Source organism: Colius striatus, chromosome 18 (assembly GCF_028858725.1).
Source record: "Colius striatus isolate bColStr4 chromosome 18, bColStr4.1.hap1, whole genome shotgun sequence".
NCBI classification, from domain to species: Eukaryota; Metazoa; Chordata; class Aves; order Coliiformes; family Coliidae; genus Colius; species Colius striatus.
In genome coordinates, this window is record NC_084776.1 from 9,923,457 (window position 1) to 9,947,587 (window position 24,131).

Genomic DNA, 24,131 nt, shown 5'->3' on the forward strand with positions numbered 1-24,131 from the left:
GTCTTGGCTTTTTTAAACACATTCACCACTTCTGCTGTGCATCAAGGCATGAACATTTACACTCAGGCCTGAAGGTCACAAACACAAGGTCCCTCACAGCAGTGCCATGGGCATCCACAGCCTTTGCTAAGGATCAGGAAGAAGATAAACATGTCCCAGAGGCAGTGTTCCCATAGGTTTATAAATCTTTGATAAATACAAGTATAACACCCTGCCCACCACAATGGGGCAGGGGAGGAGGGATGGGAGTCCCAAAGGTTGCTGAGAATACACTGACTTGTGCTTGGCAGCAGGAGAGCACAGGACAGCTGGAGAGTCACGCCGATGTGTCAAACAGCTTCTCGATCATCTCCCCTACCTGATCCACCTGGTACTTGATGTACTTCTCGGGGTTCTTGGTGAAGGGCACGTTGCCATATCTGCAAAGGAAGACAGCAGATCTAACAGGGTATCTTGTTGGGAGCCAGTGACCTCGTTCCAGGTGGTCTCCCAAGTTTTCCATGCCTAGCCCAGGGCGGTTCAGAACTTTGTGCTGGCTGGAACACCTGCACTCATCCTGACTAAGGAAGCAGGGTGACAGCAGATGTTTGCAACCTGTAGAGTTCAGGCTGGGCATGTTTCAGTGTGCAAGGCAGAGAAGCTAAGACAGGACAGCAGAAACACATCTCAGCTGAGGCTACTCTAGGCTTCAAAGTCCTCAGCAAGAGGACTCCTCTAAAGAAGAGAGGACAATGGTGCAAGTCATCACCTGTTGAGGAAGGCACCATAGGTCTCTTTCACAATGGTTTTCTGTGCCCGGCGGATTTTGTCCCGCTGCTCCACGTCTGGGATTGCCCAGGCCTTCTGCATCTTACACAGCTCCTCCAGCCCGTCGTTAAAACCCTGCCAGAGGAAAACTTGGTGAGTGTCCTGTCTGCAATCATGTCTCTATGCTAAGTCTGATGTTCACCCCCAGACAGGTCTCCTCCTCAGGCAGACCTTTGGTCTGACTGTCTCGGTTTATCACCTCCTCACCTTAAAGCGCTCCTTTATCATCTGCCTCTCCTTATCCTTGAGCTGCAACAAGAAGGGAGAAGATTTTATTTCACCTCTAGAAAATTACCAACAGAAGCATTTGTCCACAACTTCCCATCCAAGGAATCAACCCAAGTAATATCGTGCCTACTTGGCTTGAATTCCCTCTCCTGAACCAGGGAGGACAGAAAGCTGCACTGAGCAGCACCCTATGTTTGGCAACTGGCTTTTGTCTGAAGTAGGCTTAAGAAGGGTAATTTTCAGCCAGAACAGAGATAAAAATAGATTTCTTTGTGTTTCCAGCCCTTTCTAAGGGAAGGTCTCAAGAGTTTTGCAAATTCAAGATAGAATCATCTGTTCAGGTGAAAAGGTAAGAACGGGGGCAGAGATTAAAAGACTAGTGTGAGTCTGAGGCAGGGGAAATGAGAAGGCAGAGCTGCTGTCCATCTGGCCCCAGCCACAGCACTCACTCTGCAGAGCAATACTGCCATGAGATACAAAGAAGGTTTCAGGGATTTTTTTCATATGACAAAGGAGAAAATATTCCTGGCAATTGTTGTCTCCTCAAAACCATCCTTGCCCATCCTCTCACCTTCACTCCTGGTTGAAAGACAGGCAGGTTTCTCTCCAAGATGTAATCTGTCACCTTCAACCAGCTGCATGTGAAACAAGACAGGAAAGAGGCAAAGGAGTGACTCATGCCTCACCAGAACATTTATGGCCCAAAGGCCACTCCACACAACACACACCCCAAAACCTTCTACAGTGCCCTCTTCCCAAGTCAGAATCACTTGGAAACCAAAATCATTTGGTTTTAGGCAAGAATCACTTGGTAACCAAAATCATTTGGTTTTGGCTTGAGGCTCATCTCTGCCACTGCTCCAGCAGCACTGGCTCCCAAGGAGCTGAGAAAACTAAGGGAAGAGCCGTGGCTGGCAGCTGACCTGCGCTGGTAGGTCTGGATCTGCTGCTCAATGAGCTCCCGGTACGACCTCTCGGCTGTCTTCTGTGTCACAGCCACCAACTGGATCAGCTCAGACCTGAGGGAACAGGAAACCTGAGGAAGCACGTGAGCCAGCTGCTCACAGGATGGCAACATTTCAAACCCCTATCAACAAGTTATTTTCTGCCCTTAACAGACCTTGAAAAGCACAAACTGACAGAGAGAGGCTACTCCAAGTTACTTGCCAAAGTCCTGAGTCCCAAGATCAAAGGATCCTCCACAGCCTGAGGCATCTCTGATGCTTTCACCTTCCACTCTCATGTAATACAATGTTTATAATAGTGCAAAGCTCTCCAAAGAGCAGAGATGAGATAGGCCAGCAAGTAACTGCACTCAGTGCAGAGCTCTGCTCCAAAACCATCCCTGGAATCAGCCTGGACTTGAGAGACATTTACTCAGACACACACTTACTTCTCCAGAGATTTCAGAATGTAGTTGTAGTTGTTGTGCAGAAAAATGGCACTTAAAGCTGGGTCTTCATAAACCTTGGATTTACTAAGAAGGTTAAGCTGGAGGTTGCCCAGCACTTTGCCTTAAAGAGAAAAAAAAGAGAGAAGAAAACATTTTTCACTGAAACTTCCCATTACTGACAACCTGAAGTGAACAGTCTGTCCCATTCCTGTGGGCCCACAGCAACTTGAAAGCACAGCCCCAACTGTGTGTGCACACACTGTGCCCTGATTTTGGTTGGGACAGTTAATGTTCTTCCTAGTAGCTGCTCCAGGGTTGTGTTTTGGGTTGATGCTGAAAAGAAATGTTGATAATACAGGGTTGTTTTGGTTATTGCCCAGCAGCCAAGCTCAAGCACTAGCAGCTGGGAGCCTCTGTGGGGCTGAAGGTGCAAAGCACTGGGTAAGAATGGTTTGAGGCAGCCAATGACAAAAGCTCTGCAGCACATGGAGTTGCTGCACTGTGCTTCGTCCTATCTGTAACAGCCTGAAACTCCCAGCTTGACCCTGTTTTCTCATCCCTCCCATGAGACTCCTGCTCAGAGATGGAAAGATCACATGGAGTAATGGACACAGCCTGTGCTCTTCACTCAAGGATGAGGTCAGGGAAGGGCAGCTGTTGGGGCTGATGAGGGAAGGTGTGCAGAGTACTCACAGATGTAGGTGCTCAGCAGCCGCCTGCTGAACTCAGAACTGTAACTGCTGGCTGAAGAGCTGGTCTCTGAAAAGAAGAGAGTCTTAAGCCAGTTAAGATGCCATGGGGAAGGGGGGTATGCATGGTCAGCCTGCCTCTATTCAAACAAGCCTCATCCCTGTTGCTATGGAGTTAGTGCAAAGCTCCCTGCAGTGGCATCAGCTCCCTGCTCCGGGGCCACTGTCAGCAGCTTATCCAGGGCGAGGGGGGAAGAGCTCTGCACTCCTCAATCCTTGTGTCTGCATCAAGTGCTGAGCACCCTGTGAGAAATCTCTCCTTCCTAGTGCTCAGAGGACATCCTCTTGATCAGAAACAGAGCCATTAAATACATCCTCCCCATCCTTCCCCCATCACCTGAAAAGGGTTTGTAAGCACTAGAAATTGGCAATTGGAGAATAAATGAGCTGGAGTTGTTAACAGCAGGCACACAACAGCAACTGAAACAAGCAGAAGGGCTCTGGAATGTTTCAGCCATCCCCATGGTTGCTGATAGGGCCTGCTTGGCTCTGCACAAGGACCTGCTATTACAAGTGGTGATTCAGGGCTGGCACACGTTCTTCTGTCTGTGCTTGAGAGATGGCTTTCTGCCCTCAGGGACATATGGGCATGGGGCCCACAGGACACGTGGGGTAGCTATCTCCTCCTCCCCCCAACAGAGAGCCTGGCAGCTGGGCCTAGCTTGGGTGGTCTGAGTTCAAAAGCACCCCATGGGAAAGGCCTTGAGGCTCTTGTTGCTGGGAGTTGGACAATAAGGAGCAGAGAGCACGTGGGCTAAAGCATGGTACCAGCTGGGCCAATCTGCTCCCCGTGCCAAGGAGATTCAGTGCCATGAGAGTGTCTTTAGCCTGTTTCAGCTCATGTGCCATCCCTCATTGTGTGTTGGTGACAAGCCCTCCCTATTCTCTCCAGCCCACTGGCAAGAGCTACTTACCCTCCCCTTTTTCCCTTTTCAATTATGTCTTAACTTATTTACCAGTCCTGGAGGATAAGGAATTAACATACATCACCAGAGTCCGAGGCAACATGAACAGGTACGTGTGGGTAAGTCTGCTTACCTCTGGGATCTAAAGGAATATTGTATGTGTCCCCAAGAACTACAAAGATTAGGCAGAGCAGAGAGAAAAGGGGAGGGAGGAGAGAGAAAAAGAAATGCAAAGTGCAAAAAGACAGGTTAGAGACCACCATCCCTTTGAGAACAAAGCAGATATTAACACAGAGCAGCCACAGCCAGCCACACAGGAGAGCAAGCAGGAGTCCCTCCAAGGCCACAGAGTGGAGATCATAGAGAAAAGGCAGAGTCAAACCTCCTTCCCCTCCCAGAGACATTGTTGGTATCGTTATTGTTTGTATTTAGCACAATACTACATCCTAAATCAGTTCAAATCCACTTTCAAGGCAAAGGAATGCTTCCCCTCATGGCAGCAGCACTTCACTGGTCCTCGAACTGCACAGCCCACAAGAACCTGAGCAATGCCGTCCCACCCTCACTCTGCACTTTAGCACCCCTGAACAGTTATACAGGGCCCTACAAAGCCATTCAGTGGGCAAGAGCAAGAGCTTGGCATCCCTGCATTCAACTGACCAATTTTGCTTTTGCTACCACTTGTGGAATGTGTTGCAGAAAAAAATGTGCACGTGTATGCCAGCACTTGGGCTCACTGTGGGAGTTATCTAACCCAGCTCCACCCACGCTGGAGCTAGCAACTGGAAGCTGTCGTTGGAGAAGCACCCTTGGGGGCAAGATACCATCCCAAAGCAGGTGTCTCTATTTGCAGAAGTGACTTCCTCCTTAAACTCCACCAATAGAATCACCTCTGACCTGATGACACTTCATCTAGGGTGACATCAGGCTGCCCAGAGACCACAACTTCACCTCACATGGCTCTGAGGTACTGCACATCAGCCTCAGTTACCAGGGCTGTTGCAATTACACTGACCTCAAGCTTTAATAATTGAACAGACTGCAAAGAGGCATTTTTCCCAAGCTGTCTTTACAATGAGCCAATGGCTTGTGTGTCTTGTGTATGGCCACAACCATATGACCACTATAAAGGATAAAAAACCCTGTGCTACCTTTTGAATGAGCTCCTATGACATATCCAAAGCCTTGACATCACCATTCTGGGAAGGACATAAGAAACAGTTGTTTTTCCCAAGAAAAAGACCCTCAGGCCACTTCTGTGGCCAAGGAGAGAGTCAAAGCCCATGAGGCTCTAAGCACACTGAGGCTGCAAGTGGAGAGGGCACAAGGAGACGTGGCAAGAAGTAGAGACATTCTGTTTTGAGTTAATTTAGAGCTGGCAGATTTTTTTTAAGCAGGAATTGCAGTTACAAGCCTGCAGGTGGCTGTAAGCTTCCCCCTTCACCTGCTCCTAATGGGCATCCTAACCCTCTCCAAACACCAGCTAGCAGCCTGTGTCTCCTCAGGTCCCTGAATCTCCAGTTCTCCACCTCTCCAGCCTGCTCTGTTCAAGCCCACCTGAAAGCATGTATTCTGCCAAGGCCAAGGGCTCACTAAAGAGCTGGGAGCTGCAGAATCATGCTCTAGGTGCTGGAGTCACCATCCCTGGAGGGGTTTCAGAGATAGGCAGATGTTGCACTGAGGTAATGGTCTAGTGGGTGATAGGACTGGGACAAAGGCTGGGCTCAGTGAGCTTAAAGGTCTCTTCCAGCCAAAACAATTCTGTGATTCTATTCCATGATTCTACAGCAGCACCCTGTTACGTCAGATAGTAGCTCTGAGCTGCTCATCTACGTATTTCTTTCTGGAATTAGTCTCCTCAGCATACTGGGAAGCAGAGCTAAAACTTATCTCCATTAGCAGTCACAGCTTAACCATGGCTAGATGGTGAGGAGAACATTCTTGCTGCTGCGGTTGTACTCTGGTCAGAGGATGTGGCAGAGAAAGGCAACAGACAGATCAACTACAGCTAACTTAGCTGGACCAACCACTCTCACTCCAGTACAGTCAGTGCCAGATTTGAAGCTCAGTGACTAAGGCACCCTCTCCTGATACTACAGAGCACCACCCCTTGAGTATCTGGCAGAGACACCTATGGAAGGCCAGAGGGAAACTGAATCCCTTGGAGTTCTCCAGATAGGCAGTTGCATGGTCATAGCAGATCAGAGGACAAGAAAAACCACAAGGTGAAGGACAGGAGGAGAACAAGCTCACAGTGCATGTTGAGGTTTGACCTTTTTAGGGAAGATGCCCAGACAATTTGGGGAAGGAACTGCATGCCCAAACAAGCCCCACACATGTACGTACCTTGTGATGCCAGCATAGCACCCGCTGTCTCCTGGAAATCCAACAGTTGCTGTAGGAAAAGGATGGCCTGGGAGCAAGGTAGGGAACTTATGAGCAACTGACATTGTCTCCTCCATGCTCTGCTATTAAGGATCATGAAAGACTACTTGTCTCCCCACACTTAAAAGCCTTCAAGAAACAAATTCCAACCCTCCTTTGAGCTGCTGGGCTTCGCCCACAGCCATCTTGCAGCTTAGCAAGAGGAACTAACTAATCTCTCTATGGACAGATTAAGTTCCCTACTGCTCTTTCTGAAACCTCTTCAGCAGCTGTTTTTCACACAGAATGGTTCAGACCATCAGCACGTACGTTGCTGGTGAGTTCGTGAACTGTCCCATCTTTTGGCATGTTGTATTCCTTGTCTGGGTCGTTCTAAGAAGGGAAGAGACAGACATAAAGTAAGAATGCAAGGGAATTGAAGGCATCTACAATACAACTGCTGCTGCATGTGAGCTGTAGGCTTGTTTATCCAGCTTCTCCCAACATCCTCAGGCCTGCCTCCTGCAGTGCCATCTCCTGGTGCTCAGAAACTGCAGCTCCTGCACAAGGGCAGCTCAGAGCCAGAGCAGTTCGTTCAGCAGGTGACCACCAAATGCTCAGCTCATCTACAAGACAGTGCACTCACGAAGCCCACCTTGTACAGGGACATTTGAATCCTCCAAAACTGTTCAGCAGTTTTCCTTTCTGTTTAAATAGGATTAAATTCTGAGATTGGCTTGACAGCTGCAGAAGCTCACGTCAAATTATTTGTAGTATGGCTATTAAAGGCCTTAGGCAGAGGCCATCTGTACTTGAAATCAGCACCAAACATTTGGTACTTGCAGTGGACAGTCCAAACTGATCCGGCAAGCTCCTGCTTTATAGTCAGAAACAACATGGTCTCACTCACAGAAAGCTAAACTGGGAGGTTCTGCTCAGAAAACCCTTCTTCCAAACATGCTGGTCTCGACAGAGAAAACATTGAGGAGAATCCTACCTTAATGTTGTCTGCAAACTCTTCTAGTGCCTTTGCACCAGTGGTCTCCATGGAAGTGATGAGCCCTGGCAGTTTGTTCTTAGTACCTGCTGCAGTTCCCTGAAATAGTTCCATAATATATCACAGAAGGAAAACGATCAGTGTCTGAACTGTCACCCAGCACCCACCCTCCCTGATCCCCCACCCCAGCACCTCATTCCCAATACCACATGTGCCAGGAGAGTATTTACAGCACCACTGACAACATGTGAAATCCCGCACTCTTCTGCCAGCCAGAAAAGGAAGATGCTGTGACCAGGACTTGCTGCCTCTCATGTTTCCTCTTACACAGCACATGATACAGGAGGCTGGTACATCACAATCACCAGCTGGCAGCAGGTGGAAAGGAGCCTTGCTAAACCTGGATGTCACATTTAATACCTACAGAACCTTGGGGCATGGTCCAAACAGGCTCTCCTCAGAGCAGCCCATCTTCCAGATGTCAGCAGGCACAGTTTAAACTAAGCTCAACAGTATCAGAGATGAAACACCTCAGAGGCCATGCATACAGCAGAATCATGTAGACAGTCCATCACTGGGTCGTGACTCAAACTGAAAAGAACTGCTGCTTGACAGATGCCAAGTTGCTGGTTCACCATCACAGGAAGGAACAAGCTGCATTTGTGTCACTCACAGTCCATTCTGGAGGACAGGAGCAGCACAGCTTTGTTCAGAGCCACTGTGACAAACCCTTTCCAAAAGTTCTGCAGATAACCCAAGCCACAGGACACTCTCCAATCCCATCACACTTACCTGCAAGACCTGGTCAAATTCTGGCTTCATCTGTTTAAGATGTTTAAGGATGGGGAAGATGGTGAGCACAGCTGAATAGTCGTGTCGGATGATGGCTTTCCGGGCAGCTGAGACAATGTTATCCCCCTCCATGATCAAGTTATCTAATGACTCCTGCAACAAAGTCAGAAGGAAGCAGTATGACTTTCGGCCTGGCAGCACAAAGGGCTCGATGCAGGATACCTATTGAGGATGCCAATGTAGCTGCTGGTGGTACTCAGTGAGTGACTCTGAGCACATGTTCTCCAGGGCCTGTGCAGGCGTCAGTTGCTCAAACAGGTCCTGGAGGACGCCCTGGCAGTGGTGCTGCTCTTGGGCACCCACAGCAGGCGCTGGAATTCACATCCTCACAAGGAAGAGGTAGAGAAGAAGACTTTGTGTGTATTCTTCACAAGAGAAGCCAAGCAGAGAGGCTCAACTGACCTGGATGAGAGAATCAAATGTCTTCTTCTGGTGGTGCTCTGGGACGATCTGTGTCAGGAGCTGGTATTCGCTCTGCGCCAGTTTGACGAAGGCACTCACACAGTGAATGTACGCGTCGATCTCGATGTCAAAGACGTCATCCCTCCCTGCAAGGGCAACAGGGCCTTAACAGAGGAACTCCCACTGAGCTGCCAGCAGCTCTGCTCACTCCAAGGCCTCAGTCTACACAAGGAGCACAAGGTTCTTCTGGAAAAGGTGGCTCAGGCTTTGCACTCATCTTGAGTGAGAACAAGAGTCCTCACCAAAGTGCCCCCTGAGTTTGTGCAGGGGGAGCTGTGCATACCCTGCAGGAGGCACGTGAAGGCACCTGCAGTTCAGGAGACACATCAGGACACCAGCTCTTCCAGCCTCATGACAGAAGGCAGGTTTGAAGCTCTTCTGGCATACAGACTAACTTTAATCAAGGGCTTGAACAGGGAGTACTACCTCAGGAAAGTCTGAGGTGAATTATTCAACATCTCTGCTTATATTTTTAGAATTCCTTATCTCCATCCATCATGCAGATGAAGAATGGCCACTTTGCATCAACATTTCTGGGAAATGAAGGCTGTCCTGGAAGGCAGCCTCTTCCCACAGGCAGAAACAGAAGACACAAACCAGACAGGTGAACATTTAAATCCGATGAAGCAGGCACAGCTATCTGCTACATGATGCTGTAAACAGACATAAATATTCCAGTCCTAGTATACAAATACCTCAGACAAAGATCCATCAAAGAATCTACATGGTAGCTAAGAGAAGTACTGGTATGATACAAGAGACCACACTAACTCATGCCAACCACAGCAGGACGTGTCAGCAGGACAGACAAACAGGCACACAGCATCCTGCATCGCTCAGACCCCTGCAGTAACCACAAGATGACAGCACAGAGAGGCTTTCTCTATGCCACGGGCTGCTCCTGCTGCTTCTCTCCTCCCAGCAGCATCTGCAACTGTTGATGGAGAAAGAACCAATTCTTCCCTACACTGACAAGTCCTTCAGGTTGATCTTTTGCAAGCTCTGCTCAGCAGGACTCACACAAACGTGCTGTGCTTTTGCAGTGTCTGTGGTGGAGAGCAGCCCACTGCATTGTGTGCTGCTCCTGACACCTCTCCTGTTCAGTAATAAACAAGCTACTGCAGGAGGTGCCCCTCAGCACGGGGGCCACCGGCCTTTGGTCGGACAAAGCTGGGGTTCCCTGTTTGAGGCCACGGGGGGTGTGTGATTAGTAGGAGTGAATTCTACTGAGAAGTGCCAGAAGCTCTTAGCCAGAGGAAGGCCCATGCTCTAGGACTGCCCAGGCAGATGAACAGCCACTGGCTATCCAACTAGTGTGACCCATGCTGAAAAGAAGGGATGTTACCAAGTGACCACACGGTACTTACCCGCAGCCGGCCCGTGCTTGTCGCTCAGGGACTCGGAAAGGTGTTTAACTCGTAAATCATGCTCATGACCTAGTGAGATGGCAGCCGGCACAAACAGAAGGCGCGATTTATCCAGGGTGGTTACAGCACAGATGCTCACACTGGCTGGAAGCTGCTTCAAGCTCGGCTTATTTCACCTGGTGGACACTTTTTTTTCCCTACACAGTCCCAGGAATGCTATCTGATCAAATCCCTTTGTTGGGCTATGCAGCAGTAGCAACCCTTTGAAACCTGATGAGAAGTGTGCATTAAGTAATTTGTTGGGACAGGAGTCCCTTGAATCTCTTGCATTGAGTTTTGGATGGGACAGCAGGTACCAGGAGTCTGATTTGTACCCACAACCAGCACAAATCCAGACTCGAAGCTCATGTGCTGCTCAGCACAAGAACTTTTTTCCCCAAAACGAGTGATGTTAGTCACCATCTGGGATTTTACAGACTACAGTGTAGCTGCCAGAGTGATCTACATTGGATGTGTACACAGCAGGAGGCAGAAAGGTCTTAGTTTGAAGCAAGAGACCTCTTCTCCCTTATCTGGTACAACCTCCATGAGCAGAGGAGATCAGAATATGGAAGAAGACCATTTTTGTAGGTGTCCACAGACAGATGCACGATGCACTGAGTTACCTGTGGTGTGACACTTCAGCATCAGGTTTGGAAAGGTCACTAGGAAACTGAATGTCTCAAAGTCCAGGCAAAAAAGAAAGGAAAACAGAAACACCACAAGCAGATGTCATCAGAGCAGAGCTTCCATTAGCCAGGTGGCTATGGTGGGTCAGCTGCTTTAAGATAACGTTCCTCTTCATGTCTATGGAGACTTTGAAATTCAGGCATTAAACTGAGAGTTTGTCTCTCCAGCATCTTCTTAGTTCCCTTGAGACAGCTGTACCCATCCAGTGCTGCCCACCAGGCACTAGGCTAATGGAAGGCCCACCTGGAAAAGCAAGTCTGATAACACAGAGAAAGTCAAGGGTGAAATAGCTAAAGCTGTGATTACCTTCCATAGGAATGAGGTTAGAGGCCCCCTTTTTCCCATCTAGACCATGCTGAGAGTACTGTTTCAGAAGGTTCTGAGCCTTACGGATCGTGCCTGTCACCAGAGTCAGAGAGAAGAGACAAGACCTAGAAAATGAGTGAAAGAAAACAAACCCAGAACACCAGCCCTCCACCAGCAAGTCACCTGGGCCCAGCAAGAGGATGCTGGGCACCAATGAGCATGCTCAGTACAGGAAGGTGAACCCCAAACTCATAGCCAAATGTGCAGATACAATGGAACTTCCAGACTGTTTCCCTGCTTTGAGGGTTGGGGCATGAACTCCAGCCAGAGTTACAGAACCAGGGAGTGCCCAAATCAGTTTGGTGAGGTGAAAACATGGTCAGAGAAGGGAAACAGAGAAGCACTCTTCTCTGTAATGAGTTTATTTAAGCTGGTACTCTGCATCCAAGTGTATAAGGTTTGTTGCTTTCCTTGGCTGTGGAAGCAGGGCTTTGCAGTACAGACAGTTCCTGTCCTGCTCCCCAGAGCCACAATTGCAGCCCCTCGGTCAGAGCTGCAGAAAAAAGGGTCTTTCAAGGGGTGTTTCCTGAGCATGCTCAATGTAGACCCATCAGGAGCCCCACAGCCCCACAAGGGATGATCTCTGGTGTTAGAGGAAGCAATAAAAAGGTGACAACCTCTGGGTTCAAGAGAGCCCTTGGAGCAGCAATTCCCAACCCAGGAATCATAGAATAATGGACGCTGCCCACCCATGTCTAACTCGCATTAAGTCACCCTCATCCCCGAGACATTTCTCCTCTAAGGAACTGCAAAGCAATTAAAACCATGGGAAAAAAAATAACATTGGTTAAAAGATTTATACTCAACACACACAAAAACCAGACAGAACTGAACAAAAGCCAGTGCTGGATATACAGCTGGAAAGCACAAAACAAAGCGTTAACGTGACAAGTGAAGACTAAGCACTGTTTCCACATTAAAAGGTTAGTCGTCATGCAACAAGCTACAATTATCAGAAGCACATGGACACCCTTTCAGAGCAGAGCTCTGCTGTTGCCTGCACAACAGGGAACAGAAAGTTTTGGTAAGGTGAAAGGAGTTTCTATAGGAGACCCAGATGAAGCTGAACTGAGCTACATAAATGAAGAAGGGTTCAAGGAATAAAAATGCTGCTGCCAAAATTAAGAATTGTTCTTCACTGAACACTCCAACTGGCAGCAGTGGCTGTGAGCCACAGCCAGGCCTGGACATGAGTGCTGGTGCCCAAATGCTGAGGAGCCCTCTCCTGAGGGGATGTCCAAGTACACACTGCTGCAGAACAGCATCCTGGGGTGCAGGAGAGCTTCATCCCGTAAAGGGATACACAGAGTGGGAAGGAAACCTCAGGTCCCTCAGATAGCACAGTTCTAGTGGGGCAGGACAGGACAGAGAAGCTCCTACCACATCACCAAGCTGCCCTAACCTTGGGAACTCAAACAGAACACAGCTCCTAAAGCAGCATGTTTCACTGGCAACATTTTTCTTCTACCACTTTGGAGTGTTCTCAACCACTTAGTAAAAACAAATCATATCCATAAAGCACATCCTTCCAGCAGGAAACTTCTCCCCTCTAGTCCCACACCAGGGAGGTGGGAAGACTTACACCTTTACTGTGCTGATGCACTTGCTCCTGGCTTCTCCCACATGATCAAATGAGGAGGCTATGACTCTTCTTCCAAGCTTCCCGATGCCCTTCACACCCAACACTTGCACTTTATTCTTAGCTACTTTCAGAAACCTTAAGAGCTTGGGCACAACAGCAAGCTCTGAGCAAGCAGGGCTGTAGCAAGTTCTGGAGATATGCAGTAAGCTCTTTGTTACTGCTGTTACCAGAGCAGCTCAACCCAGGTACTGTTCTTCTACCAGTTCTTTCATCTTTCTCCCTTTCAAGCCTCCAGGGGGAAGGTGAAAAAACCCAAATAATTAAAAAAGAGTAAATTGGTGTGAAAACCAAGCAGACAGCACAACTGCTGCTGCTGTCAGTAGGATCTCACTTCAGAGGCATGCTCTAAGTCTCCACAGCCCACCTGGGACAGTTTCTTCTCATCTGAGAGCTCAATCACCTCTGCTGCATTTTTAATTGCATAAGCACAATTACCTGTCTTTTACACTGACACACATTGCTTGGTTCAGTGTCCATGGGCATCACTTCAGTGCTGCTGTATCACTCTTACTTTGCATTGCAATTAGGTTTTAATGGATTCCAGTGGAAGCTGAATGCTTTTGTTCCATGATCCATTTCCTGTAGGAGGCAGCTTGCAAACCAAATGTGATTGTGTTTCAGCTCCTAATGAAAACATCCCATTCAGGCTGTGCAGTGATCAATATGGGAGGCAGGAACAGGCTCTTTATTCCCACACTGAGACTTCACAGACTGTGTTTACCTCACCGCCAGGTACACTGGAGCATTAAGTGAACTAGAAAAGGGCTCCCCTATAACTTGAAGGAAGTCTCAGAAAAATAGAGCCAAGAGGAAAAAAAAAACCACCTGAATCTTGCTCCTGTGGCCTCATTGTTAAATAAAGTGGCTTTTGGGGCACACCTGAGGCAGAGTTTTCTAACTGCACATTGTTCTCCTGTTTCTCTCTTCCATGAGGCAGTTTTCTAACCAAGCAGAAGGGCAATGCATCCTCTTAAGCACCAGCTGCAGGGGCCTGTGTCAAACTGGCTAAAGCTCTCAGGTTTTGCTTGTAGGCAGCCAGGATGGGGGTCCCTACCATCACCTGCTGGCCTTGTCCTTCCATGGCAAGGCAAGGCTTCTGAGATACCTGCTGCTCTCAAGCCAACAAAAGGGCACTGCTTCTACAGGCATGACAAAGACACAATATTTGATGTGCAGGTTTACAACAGGATGGTTTGGGAACCTGAATACACTTGCCCCAAGACAGACTGCTGACATTTCACACAGCAAACTACTGGGGGCCAAAAAAAGCCCACACATTGCTTTGTCACTTCAACTTGACTTGGCAAGCTTCATTTAAGAGGTGACAACTCTGCTTTAGAAGCATTTCCAGCAGTCAGATTTTGAACTGCATGCTGTAACAACAGGAGACAGTAAAGGGTACAGCAACAAATACAAAAATAACAGGGAGATGAAGAGCCTCTGAAACAACAGACGGATATGGAGCACGTTCTCCAGCATCCAACAGCACCTGGGAGTGAGGGGTGTCTTGGTACCCTGCCCCTAATAGCTCACCTGCCCTTTAGCTGTAGCCTCTTTGGGGCTTTGCTCTGAGGGTAAACAAGTTACAGCACATCAGATTTAGTTTGTTATTTGTCCCTTGCTACAGGTTAAAGTGTGCAGTGGGGTGTGCACTGGGATATTCTTCCTCATGGACTGAAGACACTAACTCACTTGATGGAACCATGAGAAAAAACCCTTGTCTGAAACCCAAATGGGCAGAACTTTACTTACTGAAGGAATAGCACAGAAAAAAAGGTTCTTTGTCCATAATTGAACAAAGGCTAAAAGCAGGGGATAAAACACCACCAGATGAACCTTGCTATGAAGAGGATCACTGAGACCTCCACCTCAAGGGCTGTCCTTGAAAGCTGATAGAACTGAGAAAAAATGGTGACTCTGCTCAAAGTCTCTTTTTTTTGCCCCCTCTCTGTTTTTACTTTAAGTACAATTAAGTAGCCACAAAAGATGGCTGGTGGGTGAGTTTTAACCACTCCTGGCCTTCAAAAGCATTCAAACCCCACAAATCTTATCAGTATCAGGTGATAACTGAGAACCAGGACCAAATCCAGCAGCGTGCCCAGGTGACCCAGAAGGCCAAGGGCCTCCTGGCCTGGATCAGGAACAGTGTTGTCAGCAGGAGCAGGGAGGTGATCATTCCTCTGGACTCAGCTTTTGTGAGGCCACACCTCCAATACTGTGTCCAGTTTTAGGCCCCTCTCTGCAAGGATACGGAGGTGCTGGAGAGGATCCAGAGGCGGGTACCAAGCTAGGAAAGGATTTGGAGCACAGGTCAGATGAGGAAGGGCTGAGGGATCTGGGGCTGTTCAGCCTGGAGAAAAGAAGGCTCGGGGGAGACCTTCTCACTCTCTACAACTAACAGAAAGGAAGCTGTAGTGAGGTGGGGGTTGGTCTGTTCTCCCCGGTAACAAGCAATAGAACAGGAGGAAATGGCCTCAAGTTGCACCAGGGGAGGCTCAGGCTGGATGTGAGGAGGAATTTCTCTGCTGCCAGGGCTGTCAGGCATTGGAAGGGGCTGCCCAGGGAGCTGCTGGAGTCACCGTTTCAGAGCCTGGTGGATGCTGCACTGAGAGCAATGGGCTGGTGGTTGATAGGGCTGGGACAGAGGCTGCACTCCATGAGCTTAAAGGCCTCTGCCAGCTGAAATGATTCTATGATTCTATGAAATCTGAAGCATCTGCAACTTGAGTTCCCAACAGCTCAACTACAGATCCCCATCTGGCACCTTTAGTAGGGAGCTACTGAACTGCACAAATATAGCTTTCACCTAGTGCAATCACACAGTTGGGCAGGAGCCAGTGCTCAGGAGCTGAACACAAGTGACTGCCATCATCTTTAGGAGCAACTTCAAACACTGGTTTTCTGTCATCGGTAGTTCTGCTTCTGGAAATTGTTCTCTACAAGTGTGCCAACATTGGGGCAAATTCTTTGGCAAATAACTACCTGCTAAACTCCAGAAAAAAGCCAAGTGTGGGGTGAGGCATCCCCTTGTCAGGTGGTTCTCTGAAATTCCCTGACTGACTGCATTCACCAACTGCAACTCACACATCAGCTTTCAGGAACAGCTCCAGGGCACAGCAGCAATGGCACAGAATGATTTTAGATACCAGAGGTGTGACCTCTGGATGTCACAGCCTTCTCCAGATATCCCAGGCACACCCTCTGCTTTAGCAAGAAGAGGCCCAGCAAAGCCTCTCCACACACAGGAGAGAGTGAGCCCCAGGGCCAGCACAGCACACAGAGATGCACATTACCTGGGATGAGGACTGCATTCACATCAGGATTATAAAAATAAACACAACACAATTAAAATGGATACTTCTTTTCCTCCCTTTCCCCATCCCATCCATTCCCCATCCCTACCCACATTTCTTATTATTCTCCTGAACCACCTGGAAAACAGGAAAAGCTACTGGAGTGGGAGCACTGGCCAGGTAAAGCCACAGAAACAGGAATTTTCCTGACTTCCATCACTATCACTGAGGAGACAGCATGGTGCTATGACACACAGAGGGACATCACTGTGCTGCTGTGGGAGGTAAGTGGGGACACATTTCTGAATCAGGAACTCCAGCTCTGCACTCTGCTAGATGGGAGGGACCAGCCTCACTCAGTGCAGAAAATACAACAAACCTCCATTCTGAGGAGAGGTGGAATCACCCATCAGCTACATTCACAGCTCCTCCAGACAGGCCAAGGCAAAAGCTTTAACAGCTCTTCCAAAACTGAGCAAACTTTGAATCTCATTTCTGTAGGCACTGGTCTACTCCCCATCTCAACTCCTGATGAGTTCTTGGTTTCATGGCACAACAATAATTTATTCATAGCTAATGATTAATGTGTCGTGGCATTGTGTTTTTCCATTGAGCTGTGGCACTGTCTATATGCCAAGGCAGAGGATGAGTGCTCTGAGACCGTGTACTTTTATAGCCCTTTCAGGTCTCTTTTTACTTATCAGCTTTGTTAAAGTAAGGATATTTTCTCTCCCTGTGTACAGAATCCCTCTCCTCCACTTACACAGTCCAGAGAACAGACCTGATCACCTGACAAATACAGACAGAAAATGTCTGTAACCTCAATGCTGAATCCAGGGCACAGCAGAGGTGCTTGTCTCCAAAAGCTCACCTCTGCTCCTGTCCTCAAAGCATGTTTCAGACAGGCTACCTCAGCAGTGCAGATATCCAGGCAAGAGGATAACACAGGAGTGATCACCCCTTCCAGGGACTCACCTGGTCTCTTGATTGGCTTTTTGGTGGGGGTGTCCTTCCTTTTGTTCTGAATGGCAGGGGAATAGGGCACCCCTGTGGAGGAGCTGTTCTTACGGAAATGCTCTTTCAGCCCCTTGATGGAGCGGTCAAGCTGGACAGAGCGGATTTGGAAGTAAACAGTCATGAAATCTGAGGAGACAAGGTAGAAACAAGTTTATAAGCAAAGAGAGAACACTATTCTCTTTGTTAAACCTTTCCTGAAACACTCTGTGGCCCTAAGGGGACTTGCTAGCATTGATGTGGGACACCAACTGTTCTCTTCCAAAACTTCTTCCTTCCACTGCAGCATTCATTCCAGCATTCCCACCATACACAACATTAAGTCTGTGCACCACTACCAAGACCAACTGGAATTGGAGAGACGTTTGTGCAAGACACTGTCGATTCCAGTGCTCAGTTTCTAGCATGAGAGACTTTATACACTTCTCAGAATCAAGGCACTCAGGAATTAAATGAGGTGTTCATCATCTGAAAACAGAATACAAACTGACTAACAAAATATGCTTCAGGCACCTTCCATCATGGAAAAATTCTTAAGAAGCTTTGAAAGATGTTGATCAGAGTTGGTAAGTGCATTAATCCCCACTCAAGTAAATGGCTGAAGTGGGGGGTGACTGTAGCAGCTGTAAATATGTGAAAACACAGGTTTCCTGTAACAAGTTCACAAAGTCATTCATTCCCCAAGGAAAAGTTAATAAAGGAGTACAAAGCTGTAGGCAGATTGTGAGGCTGCAGAACAGGAGAGAGGAGACATACTGACTGAAGACTGTTGTCTGTGCTGCTGGTTTCCCCTGCCCTTGGTCACATTTCACACACAAAGTTCTGCTCATAAATAGTTCCCAAATGAAATAAGTGACCAATGTCTCAGACGTTTACAATTCCTGAGCACTAGATAGTTGCAGCTCCACCAGGAGGCATTACAAGTGCAAGTTAAATGGATTTCTGCTATGGGACAGATTATGCATTAGGATAAGTTGTGCATTATTTATGCAGCTCTTCCTCTCATCACATCCACTAGATCATTCTGTTCAACTGACAAACCATCACTTCAGTCTCACTAGAATCACAGAATGGTAGGGATTGGAAGGGACCTTTAGAGATCAATCAGTCCAACCCCGCTGCAGAAGCAGGTTCACCTAGATCAGGTCACACAGGAACATGTCCAGGCAGGACAATCCTCCAAGGAAGGAGCCTCCACAAAAGGAGACTCCACTACAAACACTGTAAAAAAGCAGCATCTCAAGGAGACAGAACTACTCACCTAAAAGGTGTCTCTAAGGCAGTCACTGGCTCTGCCAGTGCTGCAGGTACCAACAGCGGTGTGACTCTGCTCGCCAGACACAGCAGCACCTGAGCAGAGGTGTCACAGCTCAAGGTGTGTGACCTACAAGCCAAGCTATGCAGCGAGACACACAACCCCTTTTGTCTCAGGCACACACTGGCTAAGCCTGACCCCATCCAGAAGCACCAACCTTGGTTCCTGCCGTTCTCCACCAGCCAGCCAGCAATGCGGATGACGTCCTGCAGGACGCTCTCCGGCAGGTGCTCCAGAGACATCTCCTCCTGCGTCTCCATCTCGTCGTCCCCGCTGATCAAGTCCAGGATGAGGATGGGTGGCACTGGTTTGGTGTGTCGTGTCATCAGGCTGCGAAACTCGGATTCCAGGGACTCCTTGCCCCTCTCAAAGAGGGATTTCTGGCAGGACAGAAGCAGCACAGGGCTTGTGTGGTCAGTCACTCATGAGTATTTCTGCAGAAGAGTGCACTTTCTGCAGTATTTCTAACCTCTGTCAAGTACCACAGGCTTCAAACTCCAGTAATGTCTGTAACTAAGAGACTTTTAAAGCAAACTGAACTTAAAAACTCTTGGGAGTTGCTCAGTCTTAAGTGGGATTTAAACAGATCTCCCACTCTGCTCATGCAGCTGAAGCACTGACAGGAGCTACCCAAGGAGGTGGTTCAACCAGCTCCATCACAAGTGCAAGATGTCCTAGTGGCACAATGCATAGAGAGGGCAAAATCATACAGTCACAGAATGGTGGGAGTTGAAAGGGACCTTTAGAGATCATCCAGTCCAACCCCCTGCCAAAGCAGGTCCCACCTAGATCAGGTCACACAGCAATGTAACCAAGTGGGGTTGGAAACCTCCTGAGAAGAAGCCTCCACCCCCTCCCTGGGCAGCTCCCTCACCTCAACAGTCAATTAGTTTCTCCTTATGTGTAAATGGTACTTTCTGTGTTCCAGCTTTTTTCCATCACCCCTTGTCCTGCCACTGGATACAATAGAAACAACCTCCTCTTCTCCAGGCTGAACAGCCCCATGTCCCACAGCCTTTCCTTATAAGGAAGATGCTCTAGTCCCCTCAGTATCTTGGTGGCCCTGTGCCCCTAAGATGTCACAAGCAGAAATGCTGCTGAGTGCAGACTCAACAGGAGCCAAACCAATTATTTCTTCAGCTGTGCCCAAAGTCCTGCTTCAGCAGGCAGCAAAAGCCAGTCAGCCTCTCACAGCCAGAGGCAAGGAGCAGGACTGCATCTGTCCCTCTCTCCCCCAGCCAGGTTCCAGAGCCACCACCTACCACACGGTTCAGCTCCGGGCTGTCTGGATTGTTGTCCTGGAAGTATTCCACTGCCTTCTGGATTTTGTCCATGCAATTCAAGTATTCCTCCAGCCTCCCAGTGGGGCTGAAAAGAACACCAAACATGAAAAGCAAAGCCTCAAGAACAAAAGGAGACATCAGACCAAGCTCAGGACAAAAATAACAAGGAAAACTTCAATTTCCTTTTCTTCAGCTAGAAGGAAAACACAGGATTCCCTTTCAGCTCCATTCAAGGGCTCAGCAGAATCCCCAATCCATGCAGCAAGTGCAGAAGTATTGGTGACTGAGCAGCACAGAAATCTCAGCCTTGCCTTCCTGTCCTACTCAGACTCTGATGAGAAGGCAGACAGAGGCTGAAAGCAGGCTCCAGAACATTTTGGATTCATCCTGGATGCAGCAAGAACATCAAATGGGCAGGAAAAGGGCAGAGGAAAGCGGAGAAGCCACCAATGCTCATGAGATTCATGTGGCAGCATGTCTGCAAAACCTGGAAGAGACACCAGTGCAGCCTTTGCCTTCTGGTGCTTGCTGAAGGCCAAATCAGGCAGCTTTACTGTGGACTGATGTTGGGGAAAGTGCAAGAAGGGGACAAGGAACATTAGGATGAGCAGATGGAGCCAACTCCCCTGTCACTGTCCCACAGGTTCAATGGAATGAAGGTGCCCAGCAAGACCCAGCTGTTCGACTCACCCTTCCTTTATGATCTTCTCAGTGTCCTTGGCCACATGGTAGTAACTGATAACATGATCCAAGCAGGACAGGGTCTTCTCCACGTTCTCCTGCAAGCGCTGCAGATTCTCTGTCTGTTTATGGACAGGGATGATCGAGTTCTCCAGCTTCATCAAACGACTTTCGAAGGAGGAGAGGATAGAAACCTACACACCGAGAGAGAAACAGAGTTGAGGACATCCTTTCCCATGGATCCATACAGTAAGCCAGGAGTTAGAGCAGGGCAATCAGAGACCTTCAGGTCCCAGCTTCTCTTTTTGGGCTGTGCTACTAATTTGCCATGGCTCAGCCACTTAAGTGTAAAACACAAATGCAGAACAAGTGGTTCATCACTTTGCATTCCTCAGATGCAGCTTCTGCTAAGGCAAACGAAATCTAGGCCCAGCATTAGGGCTGGACTTCAAGGATCTCACCATGTTCTTTGTAAGCTGGTCGCTCTTCTCAAGACTCTCTTTGATGAAGCACAGAGTCTCTTCTTCCTGTCAGTAGGATGAAAAAATAGTCTTCAGTTATGAATATTAAGCATTTAAGTCTCTAAAGAGTCCATGTAGGTTTTCACAAGTCCTGGTAAACACTGCAGCAAACCATGTTTGGTCTGATGCTACAGTGACATTTTAATATGCCACCTGTTAACAGAAATCAGGACAATTGACCCAAGGTGAGGAACACATCATGCAATGAGTGAGGTTCCCTTCGACTCCCTTTGATACCACAAGCTTTAGCACCCTCAAGTCACAGCATAATACAAAATTAACACCTTTATCACAAAGGCACATTGACTCAGACCACGTTTCCCTGCTTATATGTTGCACAGCCATCAACCAAATCCCACATACAGCCGTGAATTCAAGTGGCCAACACAAAGCGACCACCCAGGGCTGTTTCCAAGTTATGAAAGCTCAGAGATACGGGGAAATGGCAGCCTGCAAGGGCTGGCTTCACAGACCCGGAGCAAGAGGTCCCAGAGGCTGCCAGGCCCTCACAGTAGCGCCCCAGGCCCAAGTAGGGGGGCAGAACTTCCCCTTGACCCTGAGAAACAGGGCCCTAGGCTCTTGAAGGGGGCCTGGGGATGCCGCCCAGCCCGGAGCAGTGTGACCAGACCCTCAGGGGGACCCAGACGCTCCCAAGCCCAGCGGGGACCACCGAACCAGGTCCCAGCCTCATCCTCCGAGCAACGCGCCAGGGCTGCGGGTGCGGGCCGCACGCCCAAGCCCCGGCAGGACCGGCAGCAGCTCCCTAGCCCAGTCCCACCTGCTTGAGCTTGCCCTCGATCTCCCTCCTGCGGGCCGACACCTCCTCGGTGGGGATCATTCTGCGGCGGGGCGCCGGGGCCGCGCTCCGCTGTCAGACCCAGCGCAGGGAGCCGCTTCCGCCGCCGTCACTGCCGCGCCGCCATCTCAGGGGTGGCGCGAGAGGCGCCGTCACTGCCGCGCCGCCATCTCAGGGGTGGCGCGAGAGGCGCCGTCACTGCCGCGCCGCCATCTCAGGGGTGGCGCGAGAGGCCCGGCCCTCGCGGCTATGGCGGCCGCTTGGGGCGCGAGGCGTCGCCATGTTGCGAGCGCCCGGGCGGGAGGTGCCGGGGCCGCTTCCCGCTGTCAGGCCGCCATCCCGCGCCTGTGGCAGCAGCGGGGTCCCTTACCCGGTGTGCCAGATGCCAGTCAGCACACACTAAGCGGACGTGTATTATTGCGTGTTTGGTCAGATATGGGTGCTAGGGGGTGATCCCCAAAGCCAGCACACCCCAGCAGCACCTCCCGTGCTGTGTTTATACACAAAACATTAGCATAGTCTATATCCTAATACATATGTATTGTTATTCTGTTCAGTTAACAGTCTTTCCAGCCTATAAATGAGTACCCAGGCTGAACTCCATCCTCCTTTTGGGTCGGGGGTGTAAATTGGGCAGGTGGGCAGTCAGTTGGTGGTCACCATCTCCCCCAGCCGCCTTTACCTTTCCCCAGTTATTGCAGATGTTTGATGACTTCAGGCTAATCAGGCACTGTCCATCCAGCCTTTGGCGACTTGTGAGGCAGGTTCCCTCCTTATCAGCCTCTGGTCCCTCTTCAAGCGTACAAAGTTGTCAGGTTCACACAATGAAGCTGGTGATTTATGCTCACCCCAGCCCAAACAGTGCTACTACAGCCTGAGCATTAACTCTTTCTAACTGCCAGAGCCTGTTTCCTAAGACACTTGGCTCCTTGCTTACAGGAAAACTGCATTCTATAAAGGTCATCACTTCCCTCCTAGATCAGATCACCAGCATAGGTGAGGACAGCAGGGTTTATCATGGAATCACAGAATGGTGAGGGTTGGAAAGGACCTCTAGAGATCATCTAGTCCAACCCACTGCTAAAGCACAGGAACATATCCAGGTGTGTTTTGAAAACCTCAGAGAAGATGACTCCACAACCTCTGGGCAGCCTGTGCCAGGTCTCCCTTACCTGAACAGCAAAGTTTTTCCTCATGTTAAAATGGATCCTGTGTTCCAGCTGGTGCCTGTTACCCCTTGTCCTGTCACTGGGCACCACAGAACAAAGACTGGCCCCATCCTCTCAACATCCACACTTTAGGTATTTATAAGCATTGATAAAGACCCCTCTCAGTCTTCTTCTCCAGGCTAAACAGCCCCAGTGCTCACAGCCTTTGCTCTTTAGACAGTCCCTTCATCATGTTAGTAGCCCTGCACTGGCTTCTCTCCAAAAGTTCCCTAAATCACACCCTGGGGCAGTTTACCAGGCTCTGAATGCTCAGAAACCACATCCAGTCTGGAGCAGGAATCTGTTTCTATCAGTACAGGCCCAGCCTCCTGCCATCTTGTTCTGCTCTGAGGCAAAGCTCCTGCCACATGGACTAATGTGTTCCCATCTATCTTCCCCGTGTCAAACCACCCATGGCTCTGGAAAGGAGCTGAAACAGCCCAAAGGACTTCTTTTATTCATCAACCTCTGTGTGTTTCATAACCCACCTTATCACGCTGCAAACAGCTGTGTCTGGGCTCTGGCTTCTGCGAAGGGTGGTGCACAGCCACGATGCTGTGTTTCCTGTGTGACATTGCCTGGCCATGATTGCCAGCCTGTTTTATGGGGACACCTGCTAGAAGGCATCTTGCCTTAGGGGTATAAGAGATCTTTGTCCAGAGTCAGCACCCTTTGCCTCTTGTGCTTTTCCCCACTGAGCTGGTGTGATTGGGAAGATCTGGGTTTTTTTTCCCCTATATAGCTGAGTCATCATTTTTTTTACATCAATCCATGCGGTTTCTGCTCACACTCATCCCATCATTAAGAAGGCAGACAAAACCAAAAGGAAATCCCCCTAACTGAGCCTGGGGAACAATTGTGTGTTCTCCCCCTCAGCAGTGCTGTCTATCTCCTGAAAAGCCAACAAAAAGGCTCCCTCACCCCCTCATGGAGTGACTGAGCCCTCAGAGCAAAGAGAGGGAGCTAGGATAGAGGCACCCAGCTCATGTCCCAGCTGCCAGATGGGGTGGTATAGAGTGAATAAATGTACGAAAGTCAGTCTGCCAATAAATCATTTAAAAACTGCCAGAGCCTGTGCAGAGGCAGCAGGGGGGGAAAAAAGGGAGGGGGGGCGCTTTCTGCTCAAATGCATAGTCAAAGCAGCAGAGGTCATTTGTGA

At 49.1% G+C, this 24,131-nt stretch overlaps 1 protein-coding gene across 5 annotated transcripts; it reads right to left on the reverse strand.

Moving 5' to 3' along the window:
* Positions 1-162: 162 nt before the first annotated feature.
* On the reverse strand, positions 163-21,977 carry EXOC7 (exocyst complex component 7). Of its 5 annotated transcripts, XM_062010539.1 has the most exons (21): positions 21,747-21,977; positions 20,909-20,974; positions 20,457-20,641; positions 19,746-19,851; positions 18,641-18,863; positions 17,130-17,297; positions 16,155-16,166; positions 11,160-11,252; positions 10,125-10,193; positions 8,698-8,843; positions 8,236-8,388; positions 7,444-7,542; positions 6,777-6,839; positions 6,429-6,495; positions 3,122-3,187; positions 2,429-2,549; positions 1,959-2,054; positions 1,607-1,670; positions 1,015-1,056; positions 749-882; positions 163-419 (listed from the first exon to the last, which is right to left on the reverse strand). In XM_062010539.1, the coding sequence occupies exons 1-21, from the start codon at positions 21,804-21,806 to the stop codon at positions 317-319; spliced, it is 2,136 nt and encodes a 711-aa protein (XP_061866523.1). In that variant the 5' UTR covers positions 21,807-21,977; the 3' UTR covers positions 163-316. The 5 variants fall into 5 exon arrangements, with proteins under 5 accessions (XP_061866523.1, XP_061866524.1, XP_061866527.1 ...); XM_062010540.1 differs by lacking the exon at positions 16,155-16,166; XM_062010543.1 differs by lacking the exon at positions 11,160-11,252.
* Between the last annotated feature and the right edge of the window lie 2,154 nt (positions 21,978-24,131).